Source organism: Tyto alba, unplaced genomic scaffold (genome assembly GCF_018691265.1).
Source record: "Tyto alba isolate M040663 unplaced genomic scaffold, T.alba_DEE_v4.0 Super-Scaffold_1000006, whole genome shotgun sequence".
In the NCBI taxonomy this organism is placed as follows: Eukaryota; Metazoa; Chordata; class Aves; order Strigiformes; family Tytonidae; genus Tyto; species Tyto alba.
In genome coordinates, this window is record NW_024881272.1 from 13,618,392 (window position 1) to 13,633,939 (window position 15,548).

The 15,548-nt window shown below is 34.9% G+C and overlaps 1 protein-coding gene across 5 annotated transcripts in view; it reads left to right on the forward strand.

The window, feature by feature from the left end:
- Positions 1 to 15,548, forward strand: part of COL11A1 (collagen type XI alpha 1 chain) — a 160,537-nt gene that overhangs the window by 42,551 nt on the left and 102,438 nt on the right. Inside the window, exons 6-9 of one of the 5 annotated variants that reach the window (XM_033000510.2) lie at positions 10,598 to 10,714; positions 10,984 to 11,130; positions 11,337 to 11,432; positions 13,646 to 13,891. In XM_033000510.2, the coding sequence (XP_032856401.1) occupies positions 10,598 to 10,714; positions 10,984 to 11,130; positions 11,337 to 11,432; positions 13,646 to 13,891 (606 nt within the window). The remainder of the gene's footprint in view (positions 1 to 10,597; positions 10,715 to 10,983; positions 11,131 to 11,336; positions 11,433 to 13,645; positions 13,892 to 15,548) is intronic. The other 4 variants (XM_033000513.2, XM_033000511.2, XM_033000512.2 and 1 more) reach the window with 4 other exon arrangements.

The window sequence follows — 15,548 nt, forward strand, 5'->3', positions numbered from 1 at the left end:
TTATGGAAGACAGCAGTGATGATTTTTTCAAACTGTTGATTGCAAAATTAAATAAGGCATTAAAAGATAAAAATATAATTACAGGTAGTCTATATGTAAAACAGTGATTTCAAAATGCCTGATAGCGTGTTTTGAGGAGATTACAAGTTTGATAGTGATATCTGATAGAATTTATAGACTTAGGCCTTCATAAAGCTTCTGATTTGTCAACATATGATATTTGAATGAAAAAGAAAGAAGGCATTTTATGGTAAAGTACCTGATAAACAGATTCAAATCTGGCTGCCTTATTTCAGAAATTAATATAAACAGAAAACTATCACTGAATTAACTTTTTAGTGGCATTTCCTAAGAACTGGACTAGCACTATAGAAATGAGTGTAAAATGGATACTATTAAAATTTGTCAGAGTAATGATACTGCAGAGCAGTAAATGATGATAACACAACTAAAGGCAATATTACACACATACAAAAAAAAAGAAAGAAATGCAGGGCAAACATAAGGAACAAGGAGAGATATGCTGCAATACAGCCTGGTTACATGTGTTAACAAAAGAACCTTTTGTGTGCGGCAGATTGTCCCCATCCATGGGCTTTATCTGCTGCTATATCAGTGAAAGCAATTTTAGGGGTACATGATTTACCAGACTGGCATACTAATTGAGCTGAAAGCCAGCATGAAAAGGTTACTGCTTAGTTAGATTGATTTTCTGGTTTGATCTCCCATGTTTTCACACAAACTCTTGTGGTAAAAAGAAGGAAGAAAACACTGGGCTAATGGCGGGGCAGGATTTGTCTTTCAGTGTCAGTTTTGGCGTAAGACAGCAGAAGATGAAAATATTTCTTGGACAGTAGCCTCAAAAGATTCTGGTTTTTAAAGTAGGGAAACAGTTTGTACATGAGCATGCAAAGCAAAACTGGCAAAAAAATGCAGTGTATGTCTTGTTTCGTAAACAAAGAAATAAGAATACAGATGCAATATTACCTCTATGTATGCTGTTGGTTGAAACATATACTGGAACATCACATACAGTCTTGGTGTTTAGTCACTAAAACAAATATTGCAAAAATGAAAAATATTCAATCAAAGCTAAATAATTCTTGTGACTTTGGGAATTGGAAAACTCAATGTGTTTGCTTGTCCACAATAATGACAAAAGCTTGAAATGTTGCTCAGTTAGCATATGCAAAGAACCTTCACAAAAATAAAATACTGGATGCAGACGGATGGTGGGGGCAGAGGGGGTGGAGAAAAGAAAGTAAGTTAGATAATTTCACTTAGGAAAAGATCTACTAAAATTTTTAGGAATGAAAGAACAAATTACCAAAACAGTGTATCTCTAGATATCTTCAAGCCAAGGAAAGATACCTTCCTGAGTGTTTTGGGAAATGTTATTTATACGTTGGTTGGCTCAGTTACAGGGTGACTGTAAGAAGTTTTGAAGTCTGAAAGTATACAAGTGTTAGTCAAGGTGATCTAATAGTCCCTTCTGGCCTTACATCTCCAAGCCTTTGAATTATTGCAGATCAGAATAAGAAACTGATACTTGGCTTAGACAAAAGAGATAAATGATGTGATTGCATAGTCCATTAATGTGTGTTTCCAGCACTGAGTCTAAAACCCAAAGGAAGTGGTTGACTTTTGTCAGTAAAATAGTAAGTTATGTTTGTGGAATTGCACCTAGGAAGCTGAATAGGATTTCTCTTGATATTGCACACCGTTGTAGTCTCCTGGCAAATTCACAGACTGGGAATGGATAATTTCCAGACCACTAAAGAATCATCTAGAGAGAAAGATTTGGCTAAGATGATGTAGGTTTAAAGGCAAAAGTACTTTTTTTTAAGTGAGTGTAATCCTTATTGCTCTAGGCAATGTTTCTTTCTGTAAAGGAGCAAACAATCAAGTACTCAACATTGTAAGTTTTTTGGCATTTCTTTCAATAGCAGTGCTGGCTTAAATGAATCCTTTGCTTTTCTGTATTCATTTCTACCCTATGCCATCTTTCCAGTTCAGCTGGTATAATTATGCATTTGTTGGGGGCAAGGTCTGAGACTTCATCTAGACTAAAAATAATTTACCATCCATAAAATGGGAAAAATTATGGAATATGGTATGGAATACAGTGGAATATATTGTAGTGATCTTCTATTAAATGAGCCTGAGGGTGCACATCACATCATTGCAACATCTGTACTGCAATATTTGCTTTTTAAAATGTTTGGGTTTGTCTCAAGATCTTCAGACCTTGACTTGGCTCTCATATGTAGGTTTACTGGACACTAATTTATAATCAAAGTGTCTTTACTGATGATACCTTAAGTGGTGCATTGAGATTTTCTTGTTGCATTTTTTTTTTAATCTTAGCATCAGATTCAAATTGTGATTTGGGTTATGCAACAGAGAGGATTTCGATGCACACTTTTTACTTGCAGGGTCCCTTCATCCCTGACTTAAGTGCTGAGGTTACCCTAAATAAAGCTCAGGAAGATTCAAGCATCTCACAATGGGATTCACAAAACCAGCAAGCTATGAATAAAGAAATAGACCTAGCCAGCCTACAAAATGAGGACATATCTTAAATTCTACCCTTCTCTACAGGATTACTCAGCTGTGCTATCCTGATCCTCATGCCATTCTCCCACCTAACCAAGGTCAACATCCTGCATCCTTTTCCATCACCTCTCCCTTCCTATGGGGTTTAGGTAGGAGTGACCTAAGGACTTCAAGATACAAGCTTTGGACCTGGATATATTTCCACTTCCATTTAATTATGTCAGTCCCTTTCTGGATCCACGTAACTGTGATACATGTCTAAACAAGGTTTATTTAACTGGGTAACCTTTAACTACCTTTTGTGCACAGGCTCTGCAAAATCTGTTGAACTTGGCTGTTCACCAGCACTGTAGGACTTTCTGTGGGCTTTCTGTTCAGGCTAAGCCCTTAGAATAGAGGTGCATGTGAGTGACATTCCTGTACAGAACGCTTTTATTCCTCTGTGTTTTGTTTCAACTTCATCAGACCTAAGTGTCATTCAGTCTGAAATCTGAAAATGGGAAAGCAATAGATTTACAGTAATGTCTACACACTTTACTCTGTTGTTTATTATAATTCATTTCCACCTTCAATACATTCTTTAATTGAAGTATGCATTAGTTGCCCTTGTTCTTGCTTGTGAATAGCTAGGTATGAATCTCCCTAACTTGTCAAGTACAGAATTATGACCTCAGCAGTTGTCACTACACCAAAAAGGTGTTGGTTAGAGGTTGCTTAAAAAATTGCGCTGAATCTGTAGTTGCTTCTGGAGGGAAAATAAAGGGTATCTGATTATAGGAAATGTTCAAATTTGAACTCAGCAAGGGAGAGTACTTCCCAAATGGACCAAACTAAATTATTACTTGATGAGCACAACTCTCAGCTATTAGAAATTCCAAGCAAAGTCACTGTGTTTGTTTTACATCAGGGAGGAGGTTGCTAGATGTTTTAAGGAATGTATCGTATCCTGAAACATAGTAATTAAGCGTTGCATTATATTGTCCTATGTCAGAAGAGAGTCGATAGAGAGTTCATAATGTTTGGTGCAATTAAATACCTTTTGTAAAAAGAGAATTAAGCGGACAACAAGCTGGCCAAGAACTTTAGAAAATAATTAGAATAGTGCGTTAGCATGATTTCAGTCTAAGTGTCATAGTCATTTGACCAAGCAAAATCTTCCTATGGCCTGCAAATTTTGGAGGGCTTTTACACAGAGAAAGCAGACAAAGTTAACGGACAAACTGCTGCAAACAAGAAAAGTGGTAGGAAGTAGGGAGAGGAAATGAGTTAGAAATGTGGCTTCCCTGCACTAAATTATTATCCTTCATTCTAGAATTTTATAGAAAAGGGTCTGATCATTAACAATATGGTATCTTTATGAACCCTGAAATGTATCTGAATGGCTACCACCAGTGGCTCTGTAGAAACTCACTGAATGTTAGAATTAAATGATAGGATGAGTTACTATGGAGGCACTGATGCTAGCCATTCAGATACATTGAAGGGTTCGTGAATATAGTGGCAAATTGGACATTTGGCTGAATAGTTTTGGGAGAAAATGGTCTTTTATTTTGTTGATTTCAGTTAAGCTTTTTACTGTAGTCTGCTCATTTTTTCAGAGGGTTTTTTTTTTTTTTGTACTGAGCTTTAAGATTAATTCAATAATCACTAAGTTTGTTTCATGATGAATGTATAACTAGGTTTTAAGAATCAAATATGAGTCTGATAAATTTTAAAATTATCAAGATTACTTTTCCTAAGGAAGATACACACCTGTACTCTGGACTCTGTCCTGTTTTCAAAACCCTTTCTAGTATAAATGGAGATGTATTAAATTACGCTCCAGTTCAATCACATATGCCTGGCCAGCTCACAGAAATTAGAGCAGGGAAAGACTTATTCAGTCTTTATCTTCTTTAATGTTGGGCAGTATATTTTCTGGAGTGTCGTCAGGTTGTTTTCAATGGAGCCAGCTATCAGGCTTTCAAATCTTCTTATGGAAGATTCTTCTGCAACCCAATAAATCACACTGTCTGACTTATGCTAAAGAAATTGCTCCCCAAAGGAACTCTGTTTCATTTATTTTGGACGTATCCCAAACTAATGGATTACTTTAAGAAATGAAATGTTTGCCTTTAATGAAACAAACTTGGTAAAGTAAAGGTAAAAATGGACTCCAGGTATGTTGACTTGGAGACTTCAGGCATTCTTTCAGACCATGTTAATTTAGTGTCCTCTCAGGTGTCTGACTGATTAGAAAGAATACAGAAACATTCTGAAAAATATAGAAACATTTTCATGTTTAATGTCATGTTTAGAGCTGGAGTTAGCTAATTTGACAGGTGTTAAAAATAGCAATCTTCCTAGCTCTCTTTTTCTTTGCATAGATATATAGACTTTAAGCAATAAACATAATAAAGGACCTTAAGTGTCTTGTTCTCCTTTTGACAGAGGCTGTCTTTGGAAGTTGAAGATTTTGTTCTTCTCTCCTTTTGTTTCATTGCTTTTATCACTTTTATGAAGAATATAAGGACTATATGGTAGAAGAGGCTGTATTTCAAATCTTTTAACTTTCTTTCTTCCCTAAGATTGACATCTGATACCATTTATTTCTTTGTATTACTGCATCTGATTTTTAATATTCTCATTTTGCTTGGCATCCTTTGTTTTATTGCTTTTTATAAAGTGTTAGTGGGCCTAGAATGTTTCAAAGTCATCTTTTCCTCTAGCTAGCTAGATGATTTAGCATAAACTTTAGGCAATGGAAAATTGAGTTTATGACAGTTCTTTGATGTAGGATTTAGATTGCTAGTTCCTTGTAATTTGGAAAGGTAAAGCAAAAATTGCTAAAATTTACATCTTGGAATGGGGGTGTAGGTTTTTAGAGTATGGGTAGCAGAAGAATCTGTTTTCAAAGTAAGGCTGTCTTTAGAACTAAGTCATTCCACAGTTGAAATAAGCCTTGCATGCTGCTGGTCTTCTGCTTCTAAAATTCATCTGATGAAGAAAACAGTTCATCTCTTTAATTGGAATTGCATGATGATCTGGTAGTGTAATATAATCACTCCGGTAAAGAAAGCATGAGGTCATAGTGGAAAGATTTTGTCCCATCAAGAAGCAGCAGGTTTTATTCTTCCTTTCATTTGTAAGAAAACAGTCATATGCAATATTCATTACAAGAATGGCTGTTCTGTAACTATTGGTGGTCTTACAAGAGAAGAAAGAAAAACAACAGAAAATTGCATCACTTTTGAAGTATGTGCTATTTTATGTCTCTTAGCTGAAAACTCTCACTGAGTTCCACCTATTATCCAAGTTGAAGATATAAATATGAGTCAATCTTTTTGATATTCATGTGAAATCAATGGGAAAGTTAATACAGTTATATATATTTTGCTATTACTATGAGTACTTGGTGAATCTCATCTCTGTTGTCTCATATCTGTAACCATCCCATTATCTAACAGTATTAGGATTTAGGTAAACTTTCATAAAGAGATCTCTTGAACAAGATTGAAGTAATGCTGCACAGCTGTGGTAGGTGTATTTTGCACTTGGCTAAGTCTGTACCCATAGAAGGATCATCAGAGTAATCCACAAACTGAATGCCTCTTTGAATCCCATTCCACTTTCTCGATTCTCTGGCTGCATTCCTGGCCAGTAATATCTTCCTTTGGTATATAGCTAACAAAACAAATGATGCTCTCTTGAATTACACTCTTCATGTCTGTAATTCTTGCTTTCATTCCCTGCTTTGATTTCTTGCTAGAGTTAGTAGGCTTGACTAAATTTAGAAAGTGGCAGAAGATACTTTTCCATTTGCATCAATCAATTTTGAAATTCTAGATGCTTTCTCCTATATTTTCAATGGTCTGCTTATTCTCTTTCCATTGATTAGCAGTGCAACCATGACAGATTTCTGTGAACTCCCCAACTTCTGTGAACTAATAGCAAGGCTTGAGATAGCATGGGTTTTGCACTCGGAAATGCTAGCATCCAAACTGTGAAGGCAATTTTCTCAAGGTTTGTTGAGGCCTCAAACTGAGTGGGTCATATTGCTGTCACTGGTCATCTGATAAAGGTGACCTTGTAGTTGGGTAGCTCCAGAAAAAGAAGGGATATGTGCCACATATCCAATCTTGACTGTTAATGGAAGGGTAAATGTGAGTTGTCAGCTTCACAACAAGTGACTAAAGCCCCATTATTCACTCCATTAAATCTGTTCCTGGCGTGTTTAAATCTAGTTCTCAATTAACTAGCTAGTCCTTCACTAGTCCTGTTGTCTCATCTTAAAAACAGGGAATATCCTTTATTGAGTCAATAGAATCATGCAGTGGAGTAAATCCTATTTTGAAAGTACATCTTTATTCCAGTTTGGGGTGTAGAGATGTATTCCTCCATCTGGACAGATTGTGCCTCAGGAAATACACCTGGAAGATTTTGCATCTATATTTCACTAATTGCAACAGGACCTGTGCAGTAGAGTACAAAACATATTTTCTCTGTTCATTGGCTGATGTGAAAGATTAAGGTTGCTGGCCTTTCAGAAAGAAACATCTGGAAAGGAAGGATTGCTATGAATAAGGTTTTTCTATGTAGGAAGTTTAGGTCTACTTCATATTCCCACTTGTCCCCCTTGTACCAGGGGGGCTACAAAGTATTGCCAATTAGAAACTACTTGAGTATAGTTTCAGCATGGTAGCCACATGTCCTAGCTTGTAGGTTCAAGAATTTCCATAATACCCCTCTGATACTGTGCTCTTAAAAAGGAAGAAAAGTCCATGGGGAAGATCTCCACTTGCTTGGCACTAATCTGATTCCAGCATGGAAACTGGCATTCCCCATTTTTCATGCATTCCTGTTCTTTTTGTCTGTGTGCCTGCATATTATTGCAACCCAAATGTACCGCTGTATTTGTGTTATTTTGCATATGTCAAGCAAGTTTCATTTTCTTTAATAGAAATGAGTGAAGCACAATACCCAAAAGTAAAGTATTTTCCTTGTGATTATGCATGATGCAATAGGTCTCTCCACATACTTATGCTTTTTTCTATGAGTGTTTTCTAGTTCTCATTCATAAAGTCTGGCTTTCCAAACTATGCCTCTGGCAGATCTTAGCATAAATACCAATTTATTCACCACTTTCTTTTTTAATACTAACATACTTGGCACAGATATTTTTCCTTTCTTTTTTTTTTTTTTTTTTTTTTTTCCAGTCAACATTTCTATTTAGTTTATGGCCTCTGAAGAACTTTTTGTAACCCACTGTTGCAATTTTATAAGTCGCTTACTTGGCACAATTCAGCTTACCTTGAGGGAAGACATATTATTGAGATTTAGAAAACAGTTATAATACTGAGCAACACAAAGTTATATTTTAATTTATATTTTAATTGATAATTGGTCTAAATGAATGCTGGAATGAATGCTTCCAGTTTCAGAATAGGTCTACAATGCATATTAAAAAATAATCTATGTGTCTGGAAGTTATTAAAACAAACTTCTAACAGCATATTTAAATTTAAATTTAAATCCAGCTAATGAAACAGTAATTCTCTCCAAAATGTTCTTCCACTTATCCCTTAAGATATTGGATAATATTTAACATTAGTACTGTCTATTGTTTTAGTACCAATAAAAATTACATAGCAGAGTGTTTGATTCATGTTGTTTGGCTGAGGAAGCATTTAAAAGTGTAATGGGTTGTCACTAGTAGAGTGGAATGACTGAATTTGAAGAAATATATTCCACTAAAGACACTTCTTTTCTTGTAGATCAACCTAGTTTGCATAGACTTCTTGGTAGACAATAAACAAATCAGATTTTATGCATTTGCACACATTTTTATAATTTCCATAGAAATGCAGCGATTTCAGTGCTATTCTGTAACTATTTCAGAAGGACTATTTTATCCATATGGTTATTTATTTTCTTTACTTTCTTTATGTGGCTGCTTATGGTCTCCTAGAAAATTGTCATTGTGTTTTCTTTTTTGGATGTCAGCAACATACTTCATTAGAAACAAGTTGTATTGAGTTGCATTTCTAGAACTGCATAATCCAGAAAACATGGTTTTATACATCTATACATCTGTAAAAATGTATCATCAGTGTCCATGAGGCCCTTGGACAATACCACTTACAAGTCAAAGATGTTGCATTGACTTCACTGGGATTAGGACTGAATCTTAATTTACTGAACAGGGAAAGAATAATCACATATTACCTGTCAGATTTAAGTCTAAAATGCTGCTGGTTTTGAAAAGTGTAAATAGAATCAACTTCTTTCTGTAACGCAGATGATACCACTGATAAAATCAGAGCATTGCTTATATCACAGGCAGATTTAAAGTGCAAATATGCTTCACAGAGGATATGCTGCACCTAAATTGTTGTTTTGTTATTTAAGTGTAGTTTGAAGTTCTCTTATTAATGTGCAATACAGTTTTGGACAGTTACCAAAAATATGTTACATACTTTCTATATGTTTATCAAATATCATGGCTAATAAAGTTATATGTGCATGAGTATAGAAATAATTGAAAGGACAATCAAACAAAAAGCATTAGGCTTCTTAAAAAAATCTGTATCTCCTTTTTGACAAAAGCTGTTGGTCATAGTAGGACTGAGAAGTCTCAAAAGGGAAGTAACAAAAGCTCATATAAAGGTCTTTTTAAGTGATTAAGGCCTGTCAGTGTTAGTCTCACACTTCCTGAAGAAATCAATTTCTCTGTATTTTCTGCACACTAAAATCAAAAGTACAAGAATTGTATCAAAAGGCTTTGCCAGATAAAACAGTTAAACCAACAATTTGGTCATATGGCAGAATATATTTTGGAATATGATGATCTGTTTTAATCTCACTTACAATCTCATAAAATGTCAGTCTCTTTCCGATGCTGATAATATTTATGACTTCTATGAATCCTCAGAGTCATTTGGAAGTGTATGTATTATTCCTCTCAGCAATCAAATGAAACAAACAGATATTGTTTTAATTTTACAGAAAATGATGCTGACTTGTAACAGGAGAGAGATTTCAGAAGTGGCTAGCTCACACAAGGCACATTAGAGTATTTCTTCCTGAACAAGGGAAAGCAGACACTTGGCCAGATTCTGGCCACAATGCCACCTTCCTTTGGCTCCCTGGGGACATAAAGAGAATTGCTAGCAGCCATGAGACTGCTTTAATTTACAGGACCAACCAGTTCCTGTAGCTTCAAACATGACAGGAGTGGTAAGATAGTTTAAAGCTGCCCTTTCTTCTCAGCTGTGATAAGTAGTACTTGGTGCACATAGACCAGTACCTTCATGGCACAGCCAAGATTACAGCTCAGGAGTTCCTGGCTCCCTAGATCATGTTCACAACATTACACAAGCCAATTCTAAACCCATTTTCTCTTGTAAAATTTTTGTGGGCCAAATCTTCATTTGATACTAGTTATTATAAAATACAGAGCTATGGAGCAATTTACAGCAGCTGAGGATCTGACCTTTAAATGAAATTATACCAGTGAAGCATTTGCTTGGGCAGTGTGTACCATGGAGCTGACCCAGTTTTGAGAACTCCTCAGCAAATAAGAGGAGGATAACCATGGTTATTTGTGAGTTGTAGCCTCTTTCCTGTATCTGAAATTATTTACTCTATTCATGTCAGATAATGGCATCTCTCCACTCTTCTGGTCACCTGAAGAAAACACAGGTAAAAGAGTATAAGTAAAAGGAGGCATTATTTTCAATTTAAAGATTAAATAATTATATGATTTCACAAAGATCAGTTGATGCTCCCATTAATCCAAATTACAGTTGATTCTTCTATGCAGTCCAATAAAAGAGAGGTTTTTTTTCTGGCACTACTACTTGTTTTTTTATTACTTTTGTATTGTGCTTTGAAAGAAATAAGTATTTTTCCCCCAAATGAATTACTATATTGAATTGTTTATACTACCATCATTTTCTTAAGCTTTACTCCTAAGTAAAGGTTAAGATGCTTTCCAGTATTGCTAATCTAGTTTGCTACCACTAACATGGAAATGCTTGATATTTTTCCATTTACAATGTAGTACACACCAGAAGATTTTATCGAATATGACTATGAGTATGGGGATGCAGATTATAAAGAAACTGATTCTGTAACAGAGGGACCCCCACTGTTTGAAGAGACAGTAGCACAAACAGAGGTAACAGAATCTGATCTGTTTGTTATGTGGTGTCCAGCTGTCCCCTACCACATGGTTTGTCAATTTGTGTCTTCTTGTTAAGCTTAATGTTTTCCTTTCACTCATTTCTTTACTCTGTAGCTGTTACACTTGCTTTCAGTTAGAGATGGAAGGTCTCACAGCTGACAGCATTCATCTCACATTTGGTTACCCTTCTTTCATTCATGCTTTCTCAATTTTCTTTTCATTTTATTTATGTTTTCCCATTCCATCTTTCACAACGTTTGCAGAAAAAGAAAGCCATGGTCAAAAAGAAGAAGAGGACAGTGGCCACTAGCTCAAAGGACAAACCCCAAAAGGCCACAACAAAAAAATCTGAAAAATATGCGTCCAAGAAGAAGAAAAGTTTTCAAGCAGCAACAAAAGGCAAACTAGGGGTAAAGGTAGCCAAGAAATAATCAAGATCTTTCTCAGGCCAAGACTGGAAGATCTCTGATAATAAGAAAAAATATGCCTAACCCCACTAGATGAATATGTTTGGCTAATACCATAACCTGAATAAAAGTGATCTCTTGAATTTTTCCTACAGGACTTTTTAATACTGTACTTTTTTTTTTTTTTTTTTTTTTTTTTTTAATATTAGGCAAACGTTGTTGATGGATTTCAAGAGTATAGCATAGCTGAAAATGACTATGGGCCCCAGACAGAAGCTCCCTCCAGAATTACTGAACCAAATGAGGTAATAAGGTCTCTTGAGAAAATGACAGGCAAAAATGCTTGCCCACCAGGTGTCAATGATTAAAAAAGCACAAATGCATTTTAAAAGGATGAATGTTGGCCTGTGTAAATATACGTATCTATAACATCAGTTAATGTGATTTTATGCTTTCTCAGCCAATACCACAACCTACTATTTTCTTGGGCAGAACTCCCATTAATTCTGTAGAGATCTGCTAAATCTTTAGACTGCAAAGCTCATGATTCTGGAAATCATTCAGTGATATATGCTATGGGAATGCGGGGTTGTTGTATTCACCGTGGATGTGTATGGAGCTATGTCTAGTATAAACTAGGTTAAATACTAGACATAGTCCTCCTGATCCAATAGGAAGTGAATTCTCTAGTTTTTCCTGTTATTCTTAATATGTAGCATAAAACAAACCTAACAGAAGACAAAGAATGGCTGCAACCATAGCAGCATTTTGAAGTTGATCAAAAGCCCTCATTTCCTTTTAATAGCTCTTCAGCTAACAAATCCAAATTATTTGCTTTTCACTGAGGTTCTTTTCAAATGAAACATTGTATTTTCAACGGTCAAAAAAGATAAAATGGTTATTTTGACTTATGTTAGAAACCATGTTTTCAGAAAGCCACTATGACAAGCCTAGACATTATTTGAAGATTACTACACCTAAGCCAGTGTTGATTAATATGCCTGCATATTAATTAATGCTAGTTTTAGAAAAATTGTGGCTGTTTATAAGAAATATTGTTTTCATTTTTCTTTTACATTCTTTCTTTCAAAATGAAGATATGTTTCTTAAATGATGTACAAAACTGCCTCCCTGTCGCCCCCCTCCCAAACATTTGAAAAGAGGAAGAGTCCCCATTTGTTTTTTGGTTTTCTTCCTATGTATCTTGGAAGGTAAAGGTGAATTGCAGTATATTTTACTCATTCTTCTGTAAACTGTTCTTGTGTTAAATCTCATATTTTCACAAGTTGAATGACAGAGGTATATATAAATGATTCTATTTCTTGAGCAGTTGTGGGCCAATTGAACAATAGTACAGTTGTAATGAGGTAGATTCAAAGTGCTAAATGCTCTTCTTAATGAGAATGGTTCTGCATAAAGGCAAAATTTGGCTTAGAATTGGTTCAGATCTGCATTTACTCTAGAAGTAAGGCAAAAGTCATTGTCCTATAGGTAATGGAATTAGGCAACTGTTAAATCAGAATATGGCCTTCTATTTTAATTGCAGTATATTTCAATATCATGATTAGGTCGAGATATTTTTAATTACTCTGAAAGTTGATTAGCTTCTTAATATATTTTTTAAGATCATACTAGTTAATCTTGTCTGGCAATCTAAAATGTCCATCTCATATTAGCAATATTTGAACTTTGTTTTCTTTCAAAATTATCCTTTCAAGAGACCTCTGTAACAGATTAAAGCAATCCTCTTTTTTTTTTTTTCACAAATAGTTTTGTACATCTCAAATATAACATTCTGCTAACTGCTTTAGTGCTTGTAAGTTGGTTGCTTGGTTTGACAGTTTACATACTTGAAGATGAAAGCTTAGATTTCAGAAATGTTAAAATTAATCTGAGTTTTGCAGGTGGAATTTGACTTAGACAAAAAATATATAAATTGCCATGACAGACATGAACTGTGGCTTTTAGAGTGATACCTACAAAATTATTAATAAGAGAAGGTGAAACATTTATCTCAGTATTGGTATTTAGAGACACAAAATAATGAAGAAGGCTTGGTTTAACTAAAGTGATTCTTGTATTTCCCGCACATTGTTATTGTAAAAAGATCTGAATTTATTCACTGCTCATTGCGGTGCATATATTAATCCATGAATGTTTGTAAGTGTGAAACCAAGCAGGGAAATTTAGCTATATTTGGCACTAAAGTAACATTAAGCAAGTAGTACACATAGCTTACCGGATATATTGAATTCAATGTTTTTGGAAATAATAATAAAAAAAATCGTATGAAAAGCATTACTTCTTTGTACTACTTATACAAAGATCTTTTAATTACTCTGAAAGGCTGGACTTCCATTCCTTCAGACTCTAATTAAAAGATAATGTGCTGTAGTTCTACTGTTCTTTCTTCTTTTGACAAGTCATCATGGTGGATCAGCATATGCTCTATATTGCTTTATTAACAATAACACACGTATTCCTCCTATTCCCAAATCTTTGCTACTGATATGAATAGCAAAATCCTGTTGAAGAAGTATTTGCTGAAGAATACATAACTGGAGAGGATTATGATAAAAAAACTGAGGAAACTGAATATGGAAGCAGAGGAGTAGACCTCAGTGAATCTGATCTGCTGGTAGATGGAGATTTAGGCGAATATGATTTTTATGAATATAAAGAATATGAAGAGAAACCAACTGATTCCACTAATGAGGAGTTTGGTCCAGGTGTTCCTGCAGAGACCGATATCACAGAAACGAGCGTAAGTTGATTGGAGGCTTAATGCAGATTAATTTAATTTAGAGATTCTTTTATAGATATAGTCTCAGAACTGTACAGACCCTGATCCAGAGCTCCTTGTACATATATATATTCTCACTTTTGATAGGCTTTGGATCAATCCCATTTTCTTGTTTTAGTAATTCTGAACTTTTTATTTTTATTCAGTGTAAGATTTTTGTCTGTTTTGATGAAGGGAGTAAGGGAGGGCTGAAAATGGGAGGGAAAGGAAAGAAGTGGACTTCCAAAAATAAATGATAAAATGAACAGTTTTAAAAGTCTTTCTAAACTAGAGCTAAAGCTGGAAAGCATGTAAGTTCTAACACAGATGCAAGTACTCTAATTAGTATTTTTATATGATTACCCTAAGAAGTTGAGATGCATATAAGTGTCTAGAATCCTATAGCTTCTGGTACTTTCCAAGGAGAAAATTCGTGAGTGGAAAGGTGAAGGTTTGAACACTTTCATGAAAATAAGTTCAGTCAATGGTGACAGGTTTATGACCTTGCAGGAGTGATTTAACAGCTCAGTATATATAAAGGAAGATAGGATGACATGGTGGATCCTGTGAATCATGCTCTTTTTTGTGCGTTTTATAGTTCTCTCTTTCCCTCTGACTTAATCACAAGCTTAACAGCAAGGCTTTAATTTTCCTTTAGTTGTGCCAAGATCTTAATTTACCAGTTTACCGGACTATGAAAGCTGCAAATAAAACTAGTATGACTAAGACTGGAAGCAAAATTAATTTCCATTTTGATTTTTAATTGGGAAGGCCCTGAATATACTAGGAAAGGAGAATTTTGTTTGCAGTATTTGCTGTCTTATCTTTATTTTCTCCTCACAAACTCAGAACTTCAGTTTACAAAGGATCCAAGAAATAACAGCAAATGCTGTGAGGTAGTTTTTCTCTGCCAACCTTGAAACCCATACTTCTGTATTTCACTTATCACTCCTTTCTAAACCCTGTTGGGGTCATTGTATTTTTTAATGATCCTTATCTATGCAATGTGATACAAGCTTACTTTTTTCCTTCTAGCCCAGATGGGGACACTGTGGCAGAATGACACAGAAAAGGTCAGATTATCTGCAAAGCAAAGAGCCTATAAGGCACCATTTGTGCCTGCATTAAGCAAATGACTGTGTAGACTCTAATCCCTGGTGTAAATTTCAATTTAAAATGCCTTGCTACAAAACTGAAGGAGTCTGGAAGCTTGAATTAGAACCCAGGCTCTGACCTGTGCCATCTTTATTACAGCTCTCATCTGCTGAACCAGAGATATCATATCATTTTCCTTTGACATATGGATGTATTTAAAACAAGTGAAGTTCTACCTTTGATAAAAAAGGCAAGATGAAAAGTACTTGGTACCTGGAAACTTTCAAAAGAGGTGCAATATTTCCAAAGATAGACACCTACTGTAATTTTTTACAACCAATTTTCATTAATATAATGAAACATAAATATCTATACCTCTTGCTACTTGATTTTTATGAACTATTGCATCATTACCAGTGAGATCTGTGCCATTATAAATCAATACAAAATGCACAAGCCACAAATCTTTATCTCTGTTTTTCCTTTCCAAAATATTTCTTATTGAAATACTGTAACATTATCCTTAACATTTTCAAATCCCTAG